Source organism: Brachyhypopomus gauderio, chromosome 2, assembly GCF_052324685.1.
Source record: "Brachyhypopomus gauderio isolate BG-103 chromosome 2, BGAUD_0.2, whole genome shotgun sequence".
Classification (NCBI taxonomy): Eukaryota; Metazoa; Chordata; class Actinopteri; order Gymnotiformes; family Hypopomidae; genus Brachyhypopomus; species Brachyhypopomus gauderio.
This window is the reverse complement of record NC_135212.1, coordinates 12,116,225-12,138,550: the sequence shown is the minus strand read 5'-3', so window position 1 is coordinate 12,138,550 and position 22,326 is coordinate 12,116,225. Positions and strand designations below refer to the sequence as shown.

At 41.7% G+C, this 22,326-nt stretch overlaps 2 protein-coding genes across 4 annotated transcripts; one reads left to right on the top strand and one right to left on the bottom strand.

The window, feature by feature from the left end:
- Positions 1-13,750: 13,750 nt before the first annotated feature.
- On the bottom strand, positions 13,751-16,736 carry LOC143487960 (uncharacterized). Its single transcript, XM_076987241.1, has 4 exons — positions 16,520-16,736; positions 15,595-16,238; positions 15,359-15,502; positions 13,751-15,260 (listed from the first exon to the last, which is right to left on the bottom strand). Exons 2-4 carry the CDS (start codon positions 16,207-16,209, stop codon positions 14,382-14,384), a joined length of 1,638 nt encoding a protein of 545 aa, XP_076843356.1. The 5' UTR covers positions 16,210-16,238; positions 16,520-16,736; the 3' UTR covers positions 13,751-14,381.
- On the top strand, positions 16,625-21,118 carry rnps1 (RNA binding protein S1, serine-rich domain). Of its 3 annotated transcripts, none has more exons than XM_076987244.1 (7): positions 16,625-16,766; positions 17,700-17,852; positions 18,003-18,182; positions 19,428-19,533; positions 19,630-19,783; positions 20,089-20,230; positions 20,663-21,118. In XM_076987244.1, coding segments are annotated over exons 1-7 (843 nt in total). In that variant the 5' UTR covers positions 16,625-16,764; the 3' UTR covers positions 20,769-21,118. The 3 variants fall into 3 exon arrangements, with proteins under 3 accessions (XP_076843359.1, XP_076843357.1, XP_076843358.1); XM_076987242.1 differs by having other exon boundaries at positions 17,997-18,182; XM_076987243.1 differs by having other exon boundaries at positions 16,750-16,851; positions 17,997-18,182.
- Positions 21,119-22,326: the final 1,208 nt, after the last annotated feature.

The following is a 22,326-nucleotide window of genomic DNA, read 5'->3' as shown; positions in this document are numbered from 1 at the left end:
AGTGGTGAGCTTTTTCACTATTTTTTAATCAGCCTTGCTGATGGGTGGCTGAGAGTCAAGGGGGTGTGAATTGGTGCTGTCCGGTTGGATGGAGCTGGGCTTTTCAAACCTGCAGTAGAAGCTGTTATGGTCATCAGCCAGTTGACGACCCCCCATTGTCTGGTGGGGGGTTCTTTTGTAGCCTGAGAGACTGTGCAGGTATCTCCAGATGGCTGATGGCTCGTTAGTGGACATCAGTCTGCTCAGCTTGGTGGAGTAGCTCTTCTTAGCAGCTCTGATCTCTCTGTTGAGTGTGTTCCTTGCCTTGTTCTAGAGCACCCGGTCCCCGCTCCTAAATGCTTCCTCTTTAGACCGGCGCAGCTGCTTCAATTTGGCGTTGAACCAGGGCTTGTCATTGTCATCTTATGCGAGTCCTGGTTGGAACACAGATGTCCTCACAGAAGCTGATGTAGGACGTCACTGTGTCAGTGTATTCATCCAGGCTGATTGTAGCGTCGTCAAACACACCAGTCTGTTGACTCCATGCAGTCCTGAAGACTTTCTTTTGCCTCACTGGTCCACTTCTTTACAATACTAACCTCAGGCTTGAGCATCTGTCTGTAGGTTGGGAGAAGATGGACCATAGAGTGGTCAGATCGGGGAACAGAGCGATATGCCCCCTTTAATACAGTATAGCAGTGATGGAGAATATTACTCTCCTTGGTGGGGCAGGTAACATGCTGTCTGTATTTAGGTAGCTCACTAGTGAGTTTCGCTCTGTTGAAATCCCCTAAAATGATGAAAATGGAGTCTGTGTGTTTGTGCCCCGTGCTGATGATCTGGTCACTGAGAGCTTGCAGTGCCTCGCGCACGCACGAACTTGGTGGGATGTAACTCAGACGAGCACCACGGAGGAGAACTCACGTGGGCAGTAGAACGGTTTACAGTTGATGAACACAGACTCCAGATCAGGACTGCAGGTCATCATGAGCACAGTGACGTCTGTACACCAGCCGCGGTTCATAATGGGAATGGGTTCATAACTAGTAATTTATAAAAATATATATTTTATTATTTTATTCATAATTTTAAAATTATTATTTTATTATTACTACTTCAGTGCATATATTTGAAAAAGTAGAAATTTAAATCATGATTTAAAAATCTACTTTTTCTTATATATATATATATATACACTGTAAAAAATTGCTGTTAATTTACAGCAGAATTTCAACAGTATTAACCTGTTATTTTTGAAAACAGCACTCTACTGTTAATACAAACAGAAAATTGGTAATTTTGGTAATTAAATTCACAGGGAAAATCTGACAGTAAACTACTGTATACTTCATATACAGGAAGTTGCTGTGAACTGATAAGCATTGTGGGTATCTTTGCTGTAATTCGAGCACCCCCTTTTGAGCATTTCCTAATTACAGTAATTAACTGTAATTAGCAATGGCTGCTGGGAGATTAGAAAATACTGAGTTTTTTCCCTATTTTTTTCTACTTGCTTGAGTGTTTTAGCAGTTGTAACACTGCATTGTGGTGCAAGTTACATCGTGGACCTGAAAAACTAATCTAAGATTTTAGCTAACCGTACGAAGCTAACAAAAAATATTAGAAAAATACTTAGGCTAGAATTTTATATAAGGGCAGTCATGGCCTGGTGGTTATGGAACTGGTCTTGTGACCGGAGGGTCGTGGGTTCGATTCCAAGACTTGAGGCCATGACTGAGGTGCCCTTGAACAAGGCCCTTAACCCTCAATTGCTCACTGAGATAAAAATGTATGTTGCTCTGGATAAGGGTGTCTGCCAAATGCCATAAATATAAACCCAGCCATTGATGGTTAAGGGTCTTGCTCAGGGGCCCAGCAGTGGCAGCTAGGAGGAGGGGGGATTCAAACTCAGGACCTTTGGATTGCAACACCAACATCTTAACCACTGAGCTACCGCTGCCCTTTGAGCTGTTGTTTTTTGTATACAGAGTTCTGTTAGCTGTAACAGAAATTAACAGTAAATTGCTGTAGATTTAAAAAATACAGTAATATTGTGTAGATTGTGTTTACAGTATTATGCTGTAATTGTAATTACAGTATCTGTACTGTAAAAATAGGGTATAATACTGGTGAAACTGCTGCCAGTAAATTACTGTAATTTTACATGGAATTTTTTTACAGTGTACTGATTCCATTCCTTATTCATTCATAAGCATTTTGCTTGCACAGATGATGAAGGACCTCGGTCTGAAAAGTCCTGCTTCTCTGGAAACATTGTGTACTTTTTATATATCTATGTATCTTACCCAAGTACACTGCAGTTACTTACCTCAAATCTTCTTCATATATATATATATATAGCCTGCTATTGACCTGAATAAGTTCTGCTGCCTGCTGCACACGAAAGAGCAAGACCTCCACACCCACTAACCCTCTCCTTATGGTCTTGGAGCCTCTACTCTGTCTCCAAATACAAATCCACTATTATCATGTCAGTCTCTAAGAACATGAGGTTTATGGCCTAAATGAGTCACAGGTTAGTTGTCCTGACCTCTACAGACAACAAGAACTTTGAATGGCTTGTGTTGGAGTACCTGAGGTTTGTGAAATAACCTTGATATAAGCCCTGTATGTTGCATAGACACAACAGGTTTGTTAATTATAAAGTCAATCTGCTCCTGTTAGGGGGAGGGGAAAGAGATGAGATAGATATCTGAGATGTAGAAGGAGAAAACATGGAGAGAAGTCAGACTCAAAAGAGAAGCCCTCTTTCCTCAGCTGGTGACACTGGATTGTGAAAATTTAACTTTTGATATTTAACTCATGAATGACATACAAAGCAGATATGTAAACAACATTGTGTTAAAAATCTACAATATACTAGCTACAAGAATAACTGAGTAGATATCTGTTTATCTAGTAACTAAACTAAACAACTAAACTAAACCACGTATGTTTAGTTTTTTTCTTTTGGAAGGTTCACAAATGATCTTTACTCTTTAAACAACGCAAGAAAATCAGCACTATGGTTTAAGATATATTTATCATTTTGTTTTTTGTTTTTTTGATTTAAAAAAAAACTTTTGCTTCGTTCCACACAGCTGTTTTACTGTGTATAATGTCTCAGCATTGTGGCAAACATTTCATTAGGAACATAAAACGGTTTGTTTGACTAAAATAAGATAATTATTTCTCAAATGATTCCTGAATGAATGAAGGAAAGGCAGCTTGACAATTATTTTGAGAGTAAACTTTATGCTTTATGCTGAATAGAATGGGTCCAGCCATATTTAAACAGATGTACACAATCTCTGAATCATCCAGCCTCAGTAGGTGTGAACATGGTGACTGGTTCGTAATATGAAGAATTTTTTTTGGAACAAAAGACTTACTCCTTTATCTAAAGCCTGCCATGGGTTAAAAACAAAAGGTTATAACACTACACAAGTGGCATCAATTAGTGATACAAATCTTTGCAATTACTATTTATAAACCAATAAAACCATATTGCTTTTGTAAGCTAAAGTGTTTTTGAGAGACAGGTTGAATTTAGCCTGTTTGCTAGCCAGTTACAAAATGATTGCAGACACAGGACAAGCTAGTTACTGAGGTAATTTGCATTAGGCCATCCTTTGTTATGTACATGCAGCCACTACTAGGTAATGCTAAATGGAGCTGGATGGGTGATAGTGTGAACTATGTCGATCCATTAACTCAGATGGAGAAGAAAAAACCCTTTCAGAAAAATCAGACCTTTAACTATTTTAACCAATCAGGTAACAGGGGTGGGTGTGATAGGTGGTAGTGTGAACAATGATGATAACGATTATGTATGTATCCACCTACATGTGGGTGGATATAAACCCATGTCCCCACACAAATTTCACTTACTCTGTTGACTGAGAAGCAAAGATGGCAAAGGTTTACAGTACACAGCAGGCTTTGGACAACATCCTCAGCCATGTCGACCCCTGTGATTCAGATGGAGAAGAAATAATTCTTGATCCGAGTAGTGACTCTGAAATCTCTTCTGGTAAGATTTCCTAAATTTCCTATTTTTGTTTGCCGGTTATGGCTGTTGTGTTTTTGTAAGTGACACACTGCAAAAAGTTCCATCTTGATAAGTTAAAATTGCTCAAGAATATAATTCTATTTCAAGTAGCTGAGGGGTTTTTTTTGTAAAAAAATCTATGTAAAAGTATCTTTACCCATTGGCAGTTTTTTCAAAAGACAAAAACTACTTAAAATAAGGTTAAAACAAATCAGAGCTATTTTGACTAATAAATATGTCACTTTTTGCAGTGTGAAAACAATCCTACATTAGTACAAAGGAGGCATAATTGAGATGTTTTGGAATTATAATTCAAATATTGTGTTTGTGTCAATTTCACATTATTTCAACCTTTCACTAATCAAATCTCAAACATATGGTCCTGTAGATGAGGAGACTTCATCACCTCCAGAAAAGAGAGGTCGCATGGTGACACACGAGCAGCTGACGGAGACGGCAAATGACGGCACAGTGTGGCGTGAAGAAGAGATCGGAAGACATCACGGAAGGCATCACAGCCCAATTGAATGTCATCCCACCAATGGAGAGCCAACTGCTGTAGCCAGAATAAAAGTGTCGAGTCGCTTACAGAGTTTCCTTTGTTTCATCTCTCTGGAAATTCTTCAGACTATACAGGAGTGGACTGTTCAACATGCACACCAGACACAGCATGAAAACTGGTTCATGGACCTCCCTGAACTAATGGCGTTCATTGCCATCCTCATCCTGCGAGGGATTTTCCGCCTTCCAGCGGTGCAGGACGCATGGTCTGCAGCAATGGGAGTCCCCTACATCATCAAGATTATGTCGCTAAACCGCTTCCAGGACATCATGCAGCACCTACGCTTCGACGACCAGGACACACACAGTGAACGAGCTGCAACTGACCCGTATGCTGCAGTCTCTAATGTTTGGGGGTCTTTTGTTGCCAATTGCATCAGTTCTTACAACCCAGGAAGGCATATCACCATAGATGCGCAACTTGTTCCAACTAAGACCCGCTGCTGTTTTCCTCAGTACATTGCAAATAAACCTGACAAGTTTGGGATAAAGTTCTGGGTGGCATGTGACCTGAACTCTAAGTATGTATGCAACATCATCCCATCTCTTGGCAAAGACTCCAGTCGTCCCACGGGGGAAAGACTATCGGAAAATGTGGTGATGAAGCTTATGGAACCATTTATGGATGAAGGAAGAACTGTTACCACAGACAATTTTTTCACCTCACTGTCACTAGCAAAACGATTGCTCGGCCGGAAGACCACCCTCCTTGGCAAAGTAAACAGAATTTGCCATGAGCTTCCAGACTCTGCCAGAAAGACTTTGGACCGTGAGGAATTCAGTACACAGGTGTTTTCAACCTCTGGTGCCACACTGACCGTTTACGCACCCAGACGGAGAAAGACTGTCTGCATACTTAGTAGCATGCACAGTATTGTGGAGACTGGGGACAACCTAAAAAAAAAGCCTAACACACTCACCGACTACAACAGCCTAAAATGTGGTGTGGATGGCATGGACGAGATGGTGCGAAAGTACAGTGTACGTTCAGGAACACGGCGTTGGCCAGTCGCTGTGTTTTATAACATGATTGACATTTCAGCACTGAATGCCTATGTGCTTTTTCAGGCATGCACTGGGGTAAAAGAGAGACGTGCGGACTTCTTGGTGGAGCTTGCAAGAGAGCTTGCAGAGACTCATTTGGCAGCCAAGGAGGTGTGTAAGGAAAACGTTCAGCAGCAACCACCCACACCTGACACAGGGGAAAGGGTGTTGTGCCAGGTTAAGTGTTGCTGCAAGGGTAACCGTGCCACTAATCGTTGTGTTTCTTGTAATATGTTCACATGTGGCAAATGCAGAGAGGAGATGTTGTGGCAGTGCCAGGTGTGTTCAGAGAATTTATAAGTGTGCTGAATCTATTGGGTTTTCATACCAGTCTGACAACAAGCAATGTAGCACACAACTGCACAATGACTGTAGGTACTTAGGCTTATTAGCATAGTTTATATTTCGGTATAGTTTACATTTCTATTCATGAAAACTTTTGTTATCATATTTCTGTATGCTTATTTTATCTTTTATTACTTGCTTTATTACTATTTCATTGTACAGAGCAACATGTTTCTTTACTCTGCATATATGAATAAACCTAACTTGAATCAAAATTTCTGGCAATGTTGACATTTTTTTGGGGTTGGGGTGGGGGTTCACCAACTTGTTGCTGAGAAGAGTGTAGAGTGTTGTAGAGTGTCCTTAGAGTTACTTCTTGCAAATGCAATGGCCTACAGCGAGTGTGTGGCAGTGTGAGGAACAAATATCATGTATGAGCGTTCCCTGTCTTCAGGACAAAAAAACTCCTGCTGTTTGGTTCGATGACACACCTCCCACGAAACACCGCCAAGTGGAAGGCAAGTTTGAAAACACTTGCACACATAAACATGGATGTAAAGATCTGGGCTCTGTTAGTAAAATAACGAGGACTCTGCCAGAAATAATGTTTATATACTGAATCATAAAAATAATTGATATAATGACAAATGGTTTTAAGTGGTGAGCTTTTTCACTATTTTTTAATCAGCCTTGCTGATGGGTGGCTGAGAGTCAAGGGGGTGTGAATTGGTGCTGTCCGGTTGGATGGAGCTGGGCTTTTCAAACCTGCAGTAGAAGCTGTTATGGTCATCAGCCAGTTGACGACCCCCCATTGTCTGGTGAGGGGTTCTTTTGTAGCCTGAGAGACTGTGCAGGTATCTCCAGATGGCTGATGGCTCGTTAGTGGACATCAGTCTGCTCAGCTTGGTGGAGTAGCTCTTCTTAGCAGCTCTGATCTCTCTGTTGAGTGTGTTCCTTGCCTTGTTCTAGAGCACCCGGTCCCCGCTCCTAAATGCTTCCTCTTTAGACCGGCGCAGCTGCTTCAATTTGGCGTTGAACCAGGGCTTGTCATTGTCATCTTATGCGAGTCCTGGTTGGAACACAGATGTCCTCACAGAAGCTGATGTAGGACGTCACTGTGTCAGTGTATTCATCCAGGCTGCTTGTAGCGTCGTCAAACACACCAGTCTGTTGACTCCATGCAGTCCTGAAGACTTTCTTTTGCCTCACTGGTCCACTTCTTTACAATACTAACCTCAGGCTTGAGCATCTGTCTGTAGGTTGGGAGAAGATGGACCATAGAGTGGTCAGATAGGCCCAGAGCAGCTCGGGGAACAGAGCGATATGCCCCCTTTAATACAGTATAGCAGTGATGGAGAATATTACTCTCCTTGGTGGGGCAGGTAACATGCTGTCTGTATTTAGGTAGCTCACTAGTGAGTTTCGCTCTGTTGAAATCCCCTAAAATGATGAAAATGGAGTCTGTGTGTTTGTGCCCCGCGCTGATGATCTGGTCACTGAGAGCTTGCAGTGCCTCGCGCACGCACAAACTTGGTGGGATGTAACTCAGACGAGCACCACGGAGGAGAACTCACGTGGGCAGTAGAACGGTTTACAGTTGATGAACACAGACTCCAGATCAGGACTGCAGGTCATCATGAGCACAGTGACGTCTGTACACCAGCCGCGGTTCATAATGGGAATGGGTTCATAACTAGTAATTTAATAAAATATATATTTTATTATTTTATTCATAATTTTAAAATTATTATTTTATTATTACTACTTCAGTGCATATATTTGAAAAAGTAGAAATTTAAATCATGATTTAAAAATCTACTTTTTCTTATATATATATACACTGTAAAAAATTGCTGTTAATTTACAGCAGAATTTCAACAGTATTAACCTGTTATTTTTGAAAACAGCACTCTACTGTTAATACAAACAGAAAATTTGTAATTTTGGTAATTAAATTCACAGGGAAAATCTGACAGTAAACTACTGTATACTTCATATACAGGAAGTTGCTGTGAACTGATAAGCATTGTGGGTATCTTTGCTGTAATTCGAGCACCCCCTTTTGAGCATTTCCTAATTACAGTAATTAACTGTAATTAGCAATGGCTGCTGGGAGATTAGAAAATACTGAGTTTTTTCCCTATTTTTTTCTACTTGCTTGAGTGTTTTAGCAGTTGTAACACTGCATTGTGGTGCAAGTTACATCGTGGACCTGAAAAACTAATCTAAGATTTTAGCTAACCGTACGAAGCTAACAAAAAATATTAGAAAAATACTTAGGCTAGAATTTTATATAAGGGCAGTCATGGCCTGGTGGTTATGGAACTGGTCTTGTGACCGGAGGGTCGTGGGTTCGATTCCAAGACTTGAGGCCATGACTGAGGTGCCCTTGAACAAGGCCCTTAACCCTCAATTGCTCACTGAGATAAAAATGTATGTTGGTCTGGATAAGGGTGTCTGCCAAATGCCATAAATATAAACCCAGCCATTGATGGTTAAGGGTCTTGCTCAGGGGCCCAGCAGTGGCAGCTAGGAGGAGGGGGGATTCAAACTCAGGACCTTTGGATTGCAACACCAACATCTTAACCACTGAGCTACCGCTGCCCTTTGAGCTGTTGTTTTTTGTATACAGAGTTCTGTTAGCTGTAACAGAAATTAACAGTAAATTGCTGTAGATTTAAAAAATACAGTAATATTGTGTAGATTGTGTTTACAGTATTATGCTGTAATTGTAATTACAGTATCTGTACTGTAAAAATAGGGTATAATACTGGTGAAACTGCTGCCAGTAAATTACTGTAATTTTACATGGAATTTTTTTACAGTGTACTGATTCCATTCCTTATTCATTCATAAGCATTTTGCTTGCACAGATGATGAAGGACCTCGGTCTGAAAAGTCCTGCTTCTCTGGAAACATTGTGTACTTTTTATATATCTATGTATCTTACCCAAGTACACTGCAGTTACTTACCTCAAATCTTCTTCATATATATATATATATATAGCCTGCTATTGACCTGAATAAGTTCTGCTGCCTGCTGCACACGAAAGAGCAAGACCTCCACACCCACTAACCCTCTCCTTATGGTCTTGGAGCCTCTACTCTGTCTCCAAATACAAATCCACTATTATCATGTCAGTCTCTAAGAACATGAGGTTTATGGCCTAAATGAGTCACAGGTTAGTTGTCCTGACCTCTACAGACAACAAGAACTTTGAATGGCTTGTGTTGGAGTACCTGAGGTTTGTGAAATAACCTTGATATAAGCCCTGTATGTTGCATAGACACAACAGGTTTGTTAATTATAAAGTCAATCTGCTCCTGTTAGGGGGAGGGGAAAGAGATGAGATAGATATCTGAGATGTAGAAGGAGAAAACATGGAGAGAAGTCAGACTCAAAAGAGAAGCCCTCTTTCCTCAGCTGGTGACACTGGATTGTGAAAATTTAACTTTTGATATTTAACTCATGAATGACATACAAAGCAGATATGTAAACAACATTGTGTTAAAAATCTACAATATACTAGCTACAAGAATAACTGAGTAGATATCTGTTTATCTAGTAACTAAACTAAACAACTAAACTAAACCACATATGTTTAGTTTTTTTCTTTTGGAAGGTTCACAAATGATCTTTACTCTTTAAACAACGCAAGAAAATCAGCACTATGGTTTAAGATATATTTATCATTTTGTTTTTTGTTTTTTTGATTAAAAAAAAAAACTTTTGCTTCGTTCCACACAGCTGTTTTACTGTGTATAATGTCTCAGCATTGTGGCAAACATTTCATTAGGAACATAAAACGGTTTGTTTGACTAAAATAAGATAATTATTGCTCAAATGATTCCTGAATGAATGAAGGAAAGGCAGCTTGACAATTATTTTGAGAGTAAACTTTATGCTTTATGCTGAATAGAATGGGTCCAGCCATATTTAAACAGATGTACACAATCTCTGAATCATCCAGCCTCAGTAGGTGTGAACATGGTGACTGGTTCGTAATATGAAGAAATTTTTTTGGAACAAAAGACTTACTCCTTTATCTAAAGCCTGCCATGGGTTAAAAACAAAATGTTATAAAACTACACAAGTGGCATCAATTAGTGATACAAATCTTTGCAATTACTATTTATAAACCAATAAAACCATTTTGCTTTTGTAAGCTAAAGTGTTTTTGAGAGACAGGTTGAATTTAGCCTGTTTGCTAGCCAGTTACAAAATGATTGCAGACACAGGACAAGCTAGTTACTGAGGTAATTTGCATTAGGCCATCCTTTGTTATGTACATGCAGCCACTACTAGGTAAGGCTAAATGGAGCTGGATGGGTGATAGTGTGAACTATGTTGATCCATTAACTCAGATGGAGAAGAAAAAACCCTTTCAGAAAAATCTGACCTTTAACTATTTTAACCAATCAGGTAACAGGGGTGGGTGTGATAGGTGGTAGTGTGAACAATGATGATAACGATTATGTATGTATCCACCTACATGTGGGTGGATATAAACCCATGTCCCCACACAAATTTCACTTACTCTGTTGACTGAGAAGCAAAGATGGCAAAGGTTTACAGTACACAGCAGGCTTTGGACAACATCCTCAGCCATGTCGACCCCTGTGATTCAGATGGAGAAGAAATAATTCTTGATCCGAGTAGTGACTCTGAAATCTCTTCTGGTAAGATTTTCTAAATTTCCTATTTTTGTTTGCCGGTTATGGCTGTTGTGTTTTTGTAAGAGACACACTGCAAAAAGTTCCATCTTGATAAGTTAAAATTGCTCAAGAATATAATTCTATTTCAAGTAGCTGAGGGTTTTTTTTGTAAAAAAATCTATGTAAAAGTATCTTTACCCATTGGCAGTTTTTTCAAAAGACAAAAACTACTTAAAATAAGGTTAAAACAAATCAGAGCTATTTTGACTAATAAATATGTCACTTTTTGCAGTGTGAAAACAATCCTGCATTAGTACAAAGGAGGCATAATTGAGATGTTTTGGAATTATAATTCAAATATTGTGTTTGTGTCAATTTCACATTATTTCAACCTTTCACTAATCAAATCTCAAACATATGGTCCTGTAGGTGAGGAGACTTCATCACCTCCAGAAAAGAGAGGTCGCATGGTGACACACGAGCAGCTGACGGAGACGGCAAATGACGGCACAGTGTGGTGTGAAAAAGAGATCGGAAGACATCACGGAAGGCATCACAGCCCAATTGAATGTCATCCCACCAATGGAGAGCCAACTGCTGTAGCCAGAATAAAAGTGTCGAGTCGCTTACAGAGTTTCCTTTGTTTCATCTCTCTGGAAATTCTTCAGACCATACAGGAGTGGACTGTTCAACATGCACACCAGACACAGCATGAAAACTGGTTCATGGACCTCCCTGAACTAATGGCGTTCATTGCCATCCTCATCCTGCGAGGGATTTTCCGCCTTCCAGCGGTGCAGGACGCATGGTCTGCAGCAATGGGAGTCCCCTACATCATCAAGATTATGTCGCTAAACCGCTTCCAGGACATCATGCAGCACCTACGCTTCGACGACCAGGACACACACAGTGAACGAGCTGCAACTGACCCGTTTGCTGCAGTCTCTAATGTTTGGGGGTCTTTTGTTACCAATTGCATCAGTTCTTACAACCCAGGAAGGCATATCACCATAGATGCGCAACTTGTTCCAACTAAGACCCGCTGCTGTTTTCCTCAGTACATTGCAAATAAACCTGACAAGTTTGGGATAAAGTTCTGGGTGGCATGTGACCTGAACTCTAAGTATGTATGCAACATCATCCCATCTCTTGGCAAAGACTCCAGTCGTCCCACGGGGGAAAGACTATCGGAAAATGTGGTGATGAAGCTTATGGAACCATTTATGGATGAAGGAAGAACTGTTACCACAGACAATTTTTTCACCTCACTGTCACTAGCAAAACGATTGCTCGGCCGGAAGACCACCCTCCTTGGCAAAGTAAACAGAATTCGCCATGAGCTTCCAGACTCCGCCAGAAAGATTTTGGACCGTGAGGAATTCAGTACACAGGTGTTTTCAACCTCTGGTGCCACACTGACCGTTTACGCACCCAGACGGAGAAAGACTGTCTGCATACTTAGTAGCATGCACAGTATTGTGGAGACTGGGGACAACCTAAAAAAAAAGCCTAACACACTCACCGACTACAACAGCCTAAAATGTGGTGTGGATGGCATGGACGAGATGGTGCGAAAGTACAGTGTACGTTCAGGAACACGGCGTTGGCCAGTCGCTGTGTTTTATAACATGATTGACATTTCAGCACTGAATGCCTATGTGCTTTTTCAGGCATGCACTGGGGTAAAAGAGAGACGTGCGGACTTCTTGGTGGAGCTTGCAAGAGAGCTTGCAGAGACTCATTTGGCAGCCAAGGAGGTGTGTAAGGAAAACGTTCAGCAGCAACCACCCACACCTGACACAGGGGAAAGGGTGTTGTGCCAGGTTAAGTGTTGCTGCAAGGGTAACCGTGCCACTAATCGTTGTGTTTCTTGTAATATGTTCACATGTGGCAAATGCAGAGAGGAGATGTTGTGGCAGTGCCAGGTGTGTTCAGAGAATTTATAAGTGTGCTGAATCTATTGGGTTTTCATACCAGTCTGACAACAAGCAATGTAGCACACAACTGCACAATGACTGTAGGTACTTAGGCTTATTAGCATAGTTTATATTTCGGTATAGTTTACATTTCTTTATACATTGCTTTATTACTATTTCATTGTACAGAGCAACATGTTTCTTTACTCTGCATATATGAATAAACCTAACTTCAATCAAAATTTCTGGCAATGTTGACATTTTTTTGGGGTTGGGGTGGGGGTTCACCAACTTGTTGCTGAGAAGAGTGTAGATTGTAGTAGTTACTTCTTGCAAATGTAATGGCCTCATTTACATAACACTGGAGGCAAGAAGGGCTATTTACACCTGCCATATGGTTCTTTGGACCAAATGGCAGAGGTCTGGTAGTTCTAGATGCCCTCTGTTGACCTTTGACCCTGCACTTCCGCTTGAACCACGCTTGGGGTACGTGGCCTTGAATTGGTGCCATTGACTGGTGTTATATGACTACCAACAATCTATCTAATCTAATCTAATCTAATCACTGCAACTCTATGAAGACACAGAATCTCTTTAAAATCTCTTGACTTGAATGTCATTCATCTTGAAGACAAATCTGAATTTACTTTTGGTGAACATGAGAAAAAATTATACCCTTAACTCCTCACTTTACATGGGTATTTACTTACTTTGAGACACCCTGTATGAAGTGTTTCAATTGTTATTTGTGTTATTTTTGATAGTTATATTGTGCCGGTGAGGTTAAAGGAAACCATCTCAACATTATTACTAATTGCTTTGGTCTGTTCCAAAAGTGTGTATGCTGATGAAAATGACCCAAATGCCTACATTACTATTAATTTGTGGCTTCTTTATAAGGTGCATGATCTATGGTATTGAACATGTGGACAAAGTAGGAGAAAAATTGATAAACTGAGCTAATTTTGTGATGCTATTATTGCAATAACGAATGGTATAAAACCGATTTTTCATGGGCTGTGTGAAAATCAAGCGTGCCTTGCCAAGCTGACAGTGAGATTTTTGAGAAAGACCTTCAGTTCTCTATTCAGAAACATGTGATTCAGAAGCAATGACATCACTTGATTTGTACATTTTCAACAGTTCTTATGTTTAAAATATACAAATTGTATAACTATTATATTCTTATATAGCCAGTTAGTGTTTGAACTACGATCACACAATTATGAAATGCACTGGGTTTAAATCACGAGCTGACTTTACATATAGTGCTCAGGGTTCTTATAGCAGTCACTTTATTTTCACCACAATTCCAACATGTCATCCTGCATTACCTCATGTACATGGAACTTCTAATTGACTCCACCAGCCCTCCCATATCTAACCAATGTGTCAGGTATAAAATGACCAAAAAGCACATTCCAGTAGCATGAACATAGCAATATGTTGTAGACAGTCTTTGTGAAACCACAAAGATAGGGTCATCCAGCTTCCAAGGTTGAATTTTTGTCTCATAAACAAATACATCACTTTGGATTTATTCTATATCTATATATACAAAAACTAAATTTAACAGTCTACATATTTATTTGCCCTTCATAATACTGAACTTTAATTTGGTCATGCCAATTAAAATCATCTGACAATTTAAAAAAACAATAAAAGAGGAAAAAAATTGTAACAGGGTCTATAACACCAGCGTGGGGATATCACAAACCACTCTTAAAAGTTGCTGTAACCAAAATGGCTACAGCTACAGGACTAGCTAAGAAGTTTTCCTCTTAGGTAATCTCCATTCAGTCCAGTTCATTCAACTGCATACAGATATCCAGAATTTACAAATGCTGCAGGTGAAGAGACGAGATTCCTTGAATTTACTTTTTATTGTTTTAGATATTCTCCACCTTGATGATAGTCAGCTGAGCATCATGTGGAGAGATAGCTTGAGCCGACGGAGTAGAGGAGCTACAAGCTGGAAAAGATCCGTTTGTACTGGTTGAGGCCATTTCTACGGGCTTGCTGTCCATCCCTGCATAGGTGTCCGTGTGTGTCTGTGTGTACGGGAGCGAATCAGGCGTGTAGGTTTGTGTGCGAGACTGCGTGAATGCTGGTGTGTGTGTTTGGGTGAAAGAAAGGGTGTCTGACGTGCTACATGGCTGAAAGCCATTTATGGTAGCAGTGCTAAGACTATCCAAAGCAAACGCCTCAATGTTCTCTAGAACAGACCCATCAATGTCACTGTACCTGGACTGGGCTTGGCTGCATGAAGTATAGCTGGCTTGGCTGGCAGTGAAAGTACTTTGGCTATAAGAGGCTGAAGAGAAGGGACAAGAGGGAATTGTGGGAGTTGTAGTGTGCTGAAGGCTGCTAGGGCCCAATTTGGATGTTAGCTCCTGCAAGGTACTTAGGATCTGCTTCTGGACTTGTGTCTGCTGGTTCTGCTCTCTCTCCAACCGTCCCTGCTGCTCCACCATCATCCTCAGAGCCAAGCTAAGACTGCGTACCTCCGAGGCCAGGGACTTCACCTGCTCCTGCAGGCCGCCTGGTGTTCCAGCATCCAGGCTGCTCTGCTGGCATGGTGGAGAAGGCTGGTTGGCTGGGGCCTGGGCCCGTACTGAGGGGCTCGCGTTCTGGGACACTGTGCTGGGCTGGGGTGGGGTGGGCAGCCGAATGCCAATGCGAGGTGGCTGCTGAGGTGAACGCGTAGGAACGTTTGCCCTTTGCTGAAATCCTCGTCTTAGAAGGTTGGTTCCTGGGTGGAGACCCCGCTGAGGAACGGACATTGAGTTTATTTTAGAACACCAATGTGTGTTTGTGTTTTTAACAATTTGGAACAGGAATTTAATGTAAATTGTTATTTACTCACCACAAGAGGTCGGGTTGTTGTGAGGTCATACGAGGCGGTTTGAGGTAACATGATCTTCCTTCCTTCAGAGCCAGAAAAACAAGACTGGTCTCTTCTCAGTAACGACACTGCCTGTTGACCAGCCTGAGGGCCACTGTCCCGTACCTACACAAAATTATCAAGGGTATGATGCCAAAGATTATAGCCCACTTAATAAAACTACAGAGTGACATTTTTGTTAAACACTGAGCACATACCCTTGCTCTATGGAACAAAGCCTTATCCAGGAGTCTTTTTCGAGCCACGAGAACCGGGTTTGCTGGTGAAGGTGTGTATCTTCTCCTCGAAAATGCACCAGTTGCTCCTGAGCTAATCCCTGAACGTGCTGTGTGAATATTCCCATGTTGACTGTTCTGCGCCAGCGAGGTGACGCTGACGATACGGACGTCCTCGTCCTTTCCGTCCCCGTCCTGCTGCTCGTGGCTGGTGGGTCCTGTCCCGGAGGACTGTCCCCTGGAGTCCGGAGGTGCCCCACTCTGCCCTGAGGAGTCCGTGGGGGACGCGTAGCAGGTAACGCGGGAAGCCTCTCGCAGCAGATTCCTGAGCTGCTGCTCACTCCAACTTTGCCTTGCGTCCCCGAGCCCCAACTCCCTCGCTGGTGCGGACCCCGAGGCCCCCGGGGGGCAGGTGTTCCCCGACAGAGCTGCTTTTTGCCGACTCTTTCCATTGAACTCCTTCAGGAAGAGGTAGATGGCCTGCGCAGACACCTTGATGTTTTCCAGTTCTAGGACAGCTTTGATCTTGCGGAAACTTAATCCTGCCTCACGCAGTTCCACCACCTTGCGCTTGGCGGCGTCGTCTAGCCTGCCCATGGTCAAAACCTCTCGGAAGTCCCTTTAAACTACACAAAAGTTTCAAGTATAAGGGTCATGCAACACTTGATATGTAACTTACACATATTTAAACACAGCATATAATAAAATTGTACGTGGTATTGTATTTTTTCTTTGCCGTTGTAGCTGAACGCTATTGAGACAACCTAAATTAAAACATTAGCTCCCTAACTCGAACTAAAACTATGCATCTTGTCAGATCTTTCTACAATCAAAATCCTTTGCCAGATTCATCTACTGAGCTGGTTAGTCATTAGTAGCTAGCTAACTAGCATTTTTAGCTACTCACCTAATGCGATGTTGGGTTCCTTGTACGTGCAGAGCAGCTCTTGCCGTTCGTTATATGGCGAATGTACATTTTACTTTACAAAAAACGAGCTTGTTTGTGCTTGCACAAAGCACTTTGGACCGAGACGGACTCACTTTAAATTCATAAACACAGACCTCTCTCTCTGGGAAAATGTCGCACAGGAAGTGACGCAACCGCGACGCCAGCGCAGAACCGCCGTTACTAGGAAGTGTGCGCGCGCGACGATGTGAGTGTTTCTCCCTCAGTTTCTTTACCGAAAATATTTCCAGAAACGTCGATTTATTTCTCCGACCTGCGACTATTTTAGAAATGTAATGTAGATCATTATAGTTGTTTAATGTAATCCTTGAGCCGTCCCCGTGATTTATTTACCGTAATCCGCGGTAATCTACCAAGTGCGCGAGGGGGTTGGCCTGCTAGCTTGTTAGCGGTTAGCTATCTTGGCTAACTAGCTTAGCTAACATTATAATAGTGAATAAAAGTGAACACGGGCCAGAGACTAAACCAGTGTGGAGCACCACGACCCTCGTACTGGTGGCGTTAACCCACCAGTTCACACCCAACACTGGCTGTATTTGCCCACAGCGTCGCCTCACATTGTTAGCAGGAATGCTAGCTGTCTGTCTGAACTAACGGGCTGTGTTTGGTTAGCTGGGTTAGCTGGACGGGTACTATTGTCCCCTAGCTGGGCTGCTCTCTGATATTAACAGCTGAAGGAGAAATAACGTTAATAAATGTACATGAATGTACTGCAGTGTGCGGTTAGACCACACGCGAGGAAAAAGCGCGGATAATGGCATGTGTGCTCATACAGGTGCCCGGTGTGGCGAGAGGCCTGCTGTTATAATCAAGAGATTCAGTCTGATTTAATCATATAATGTTGATGTGATTCACAGTCTGATTTAATCATATAATGTTGATGTGATTCACAGTCTGATTTAATCATATAATGTTGGTGTGATTCACAGTCTGATTTAATCATATAATGTTGATGTAATCACTGCAGAGTGCAGAGGTGCATGTTTTCTTTAGTGATGTTGGTCACACCACCATAGAGCTGGAGTTTAGTTCCACTGGTGTCTTTATTAAAAACCGGGGTAGTTCGCAATTAACTATTTTTTGGTTTTTATTCATTGGTTTGTTTGACCCATCTGCGCAGGGCCCCGTCACCTACCAAACGCAGGGAGCGATCAGAGGACAAGGCTAAGGAGAGAGGCAAGGAGAAGGTCGCGAAGGAAGGTGGGGAGAAGGAGCGCGGCCGGGAGAAGAACCGTAAACGCCGCAGTAACTCCACCGGGAGCAGCAGCAGCAGGTCGGATCCCCCAGAGCCCCAATGACGCCCGTTTATGTCTTTATACCTGTACATGTGTCATTAAACGCCCTTACTCCTCATTTAGGGCCTTTCATCGTCGGTCTACATCATAGCATTGTCTAATCTCCCCTGCTCTTTGGCCAGGTCCAGCTCTAGCTCCAGCAGCAGCTCTGGGTCCAGCTCGGGCTCTTCCAGTGGCTCCAGTTCCTCTTCAGGTTCCAGCCACTCTGGGTCCTCCAGCTCGTCCCGATCCTCCAGCTCCTCCGGGTCGTCGGGGTCACCCAGCCCCAGTCGCAGACGGCATGATAACCGCAGGCGCTCACGCTCACAGTAGGTGGCAATTACACACCGAACATCTAAAGCCCACGCACTACAAAACAGGCCTACTAAAAAGCTTTCAGTCTGTGCCTTACGTGACTGTTTTATGAATTACTGGAGAAAGTGTTTTGGAAATTGTACTAACCACATCTATAGTCATTAATTGAGTTCAAATGTCATTGCATTTAAGGATATAAATGCATACAGGACATTAAAATATGTATTAAATAATATGTATCCAAACAAGTGTGAGTAGACTCGTGGTAATCATATTGCTGTTAAATGTGAGACTAATGTTCATCTCTAAGGTTCCTAGCTAGGGATGCTTCCGTATTGACTCTTTCAGTCTTAGCTTCTCTGACATGTCTAGCTCTGCTGAAAGATATTTCTATTTCTAGTGCTTGTGGTGTAAACGCTCAAGCAAGAAATGGGAAAAGTGCATAATTGTCACAGTTTAGTAGTTATGGAAATACAGGAGGTCCTCGGGTTACGTCAGTCCAGAGTTACAATGTTTTGTGGTTACGACACATCTCCCATTTACTTTATAAAGCCTTGTTTTGACTTAAGTATTTTTGCGTCGTAAACGTCATAACGCTAACTTTTTATTACTGTTAATTATTCCTGTTTCATTTAATTATTAAACATATTTTGTTTTGGTTTTTTTAAATTACTGTTAGGATAAGTGCGTACAGTATGTTATGTACAGTATGTTATGTACAGTATGTTCCGACTTACACCGAAAATCGGTTTACGACGAGATGTAGGAATGGATCAACGTTATAAGTCGAGGACCCCCTGTACTACCAAATAACTTTGCAGGTTTCGCTGTGCTATGGTTACTGTAAAAACCATGATAACATTTCAGAGGAATACGTCTCGTTCAGAATGACTAAATGTCACCAAAAAAGACAGGCTGGCTTTGAGAACCATTGCCAAACAGTGAAAATGGAGGCATGATATAATGTTATGAATGTACGTTTAGTAATAACATTTAATATCAGACATCAGCTGATCCTATGCCATGATCCTACTGTTTTTTTATATAATATAGTGCAATAGCAAAATTAAAAGGGCATAAAATTGCTTTTACCACTTCATTTACATATGCCACGATGTACTTCAGTGCTGATCTTTCACTGGTGACGTAGTGGCAATTGGAATATTGACCATATTTGCATTTACAAATTCCTTTAATGTTTACCCTACAGTTCTGAAACATAATGGTGAACTTGTGTACGTAATTTTCTTTTTTTGAAGGTCCAAGACACAGAAAAGGACTGATGACAAAGAGCGTAAGAGGAGGAGCCCCAGCCCCAAACCCACCAAGCTTCATCTGGGAAGGTTAACTAGGAATGTCACCAAGGTACACTCATCTCAGAAGGCTTCCCTGTGGGACACTGACTACGCTGAAAGAAATAAACACGCATGTCATCAGTGTTTTAACAATATATGTTTGTAGGATCACATCCAAGAGATCTTCTCTACATATGGGAAGATAAAAATGATCGACATGCCCTTGGATCGCTTTCATCCGAACTTGTCAAGGGGCTACGCCTATGTTGAGTATGAGACGCCAGAGGAAGCCCAGAAGGCCCTCAAACACATGGACGGAGGTAAATTCTTGCCTGGTAGTGAATGCTAATGAAAGCTAATTTGACTGCTTCTTTAAAGGTCATATGTTAATTGTGAGAATCCGTGCCCTTGGATTTCACTTGTTTGATCTAGTAATGGGTCTGCATTTTAAATCTTGCTGTTAAGTTTTTGTCTTTTGTATTACTATAAATCCATTTCCTTTCTCTAAAGGTAAATTATTTTTCCCTTGCTGTGTAAAATATTTTAAAGGCTACTTTGACATGTGGCACTGACTTAAAATGTACTAACCAGTTTAGTGCTCTCTCTGCATGTCCATTGTCTTCAGGTCAAATAGATGGGCAGGAAATCACAGCTACAGCTGTCTTGGCTCCACGGATACGACCCGTCCCCCGTAGGATGTCTCCTCCACGCAGGATGCCCCCGCCTCCACCCATGTGGCGCCGTACTCCACCGCGCATGAGGAGAAGGTCCGTGTCCTCCTGGGTTCCTCTCCTGGGGTTGCCAGGAGGAATGGCATTTGTACACTGGCTATTCTCACTGTTCAGGCCATTTGAGGTTTTACTCACTATATATGATTTCGTAGATTAATCAGCTCAAGTTCTTGCTTGTAATGGATTAGAATTTCTTTTTAGGCCAGTTTAAGTGCAGATATCCACAAAATCTTAAATCTGTGAGGGTTGATGGAACAAGATAGGAGTTAGAAGTCAACCAAGCTAAATTATCAGATCACAATGTCGTTTACCTATTTATGGTAAACAGAGACTGTAGTACTCTGAGAAGCTCTGTGTGACAGTCACAAGACTATCAGGCACCCTACAGACGTTGGGGTACTTGTGAGGGTGCCCAGCACCATTTACTGTATGCATCTCCTCATCTGACGAACCGTATTATTCCCGCAGGTCTCGTTCCCCACGGCGACGCTCTCCCGTGCGGAGGCGCTCCCGGTCCAGGTCTCCGGGCCGCAGACGTCACCGCTCCCGGTCCAGCTCAAACTCCTCTCGATAGTGCTGCAGCGTAGATGAACCAACACTGATCCCTGCAGAGACGAGACGCACCCCAGATCTCCACGCCCTGTTTCCAACGGACAGAACGTACTACTATAAACAACCATGTTTATTTCTCAGGATGTAGCTGTGAAGGCTCCATGTCGTGTGCTCACATGAGCTAATGCATCCAGATTTTCTTTTCCGCCATGTACTCTGCATTTGCAAAATGTTGTTCTCACTCATTGTGCACAAGAGTTACATGCTTTTAAGTTTTTACCTTTTTGTTTTTTTGATGTAGTTGTGAGGTTGGAGCAAATTGGTTACTTGATTTGACTGATTTTGGACCCTTGATTAAAACTGTTTCCTATATGCCTGTTACATTTGTGAGCATTATTTTTCTTTTTTTGTCTGCAAAGTTTTTATATAATAAAGTATGTAGGATGAACTGTGACAAATAGTGTCATAAGTAAAAAAAATAAAAAATATATATATATTCAACAATAAAGTGGAAAATACAAAATTCAGTGAAGATTATACATAAGTAAATTGTTATTTATAGATTTAGTTATGGGTTTATTGTATCATTATTTATGTATCACCATGTGCGCTGCAGTGAGCGGCAGGTTCTCCGTCACGTGGTGCGTGTGTAATGGACGTGAGAATTACTCTAGCCCTCTCCCGTAGGGATTATAAAATCTTAAATGCTTTCGATCATCGCGTTTTCCTGCATGGTTTCATATATAACAGCTTGATCTGAGAAGACCATTGTGAAAAGTTTAAATATGAATATTTAAAATTCAGCAAAGCTAACTATTCTGGACATTTGTCGAGGACCGAGTTTAATGCTGCTGAGTAAAAAAACTAAACAGCTATATATTTTTCTCTTTTGATAGTTGGCGTAGATTGTATGAGAATAGTAGCAAGAATATTTGTACTTTCAATATTTGGCCAACATATTTTGTACTTTTAATATTTGATTTGTTTGCAGGTATTTGAGCAAACGTACACAATGGAGTTAAACATTTTGTTTAACCAAACGTTTCTACATAATATTACAAAGTCTTGAGCGTGAAGTTCCCCATGATTCACAGTATTAATATTGCAATGCTTCAAAGGATCGGTTTTCTTACCGAACGCGCACCTTTGTCTCCAGTTGTAGTTACAATCCTTGGTCGGGAGAGGGCGCAGAAGAACCGATGATGGAACGAACAATGTAATATGGTTTTCCATATGTTTACACCAGAGAGCTACATCAGCGCACCCCACCCATCCCCACCCAAAAGCATTCCCATCCATCCCTAACGCCCATAACACGATCTCCATCCATCCAGGACATCCCTAACACTATCTCCAAGGGCCTTATAACACCATATTCACCTCACCCATCCCTATTTCATGTGCACCACATCACAACGATCCCTCCCCACCCCTCTCTAGGCAGGGCAAGTTTATTTATACAGCACCTTTCATACACACTGGCAATACAAAGTGCTTCACACAAGAAAAGAAGAAGCTTATTACGACCCGAGGTCTATCACCTTGGGAAGGTCACTGCCCACAAAATAGAATACATAAAT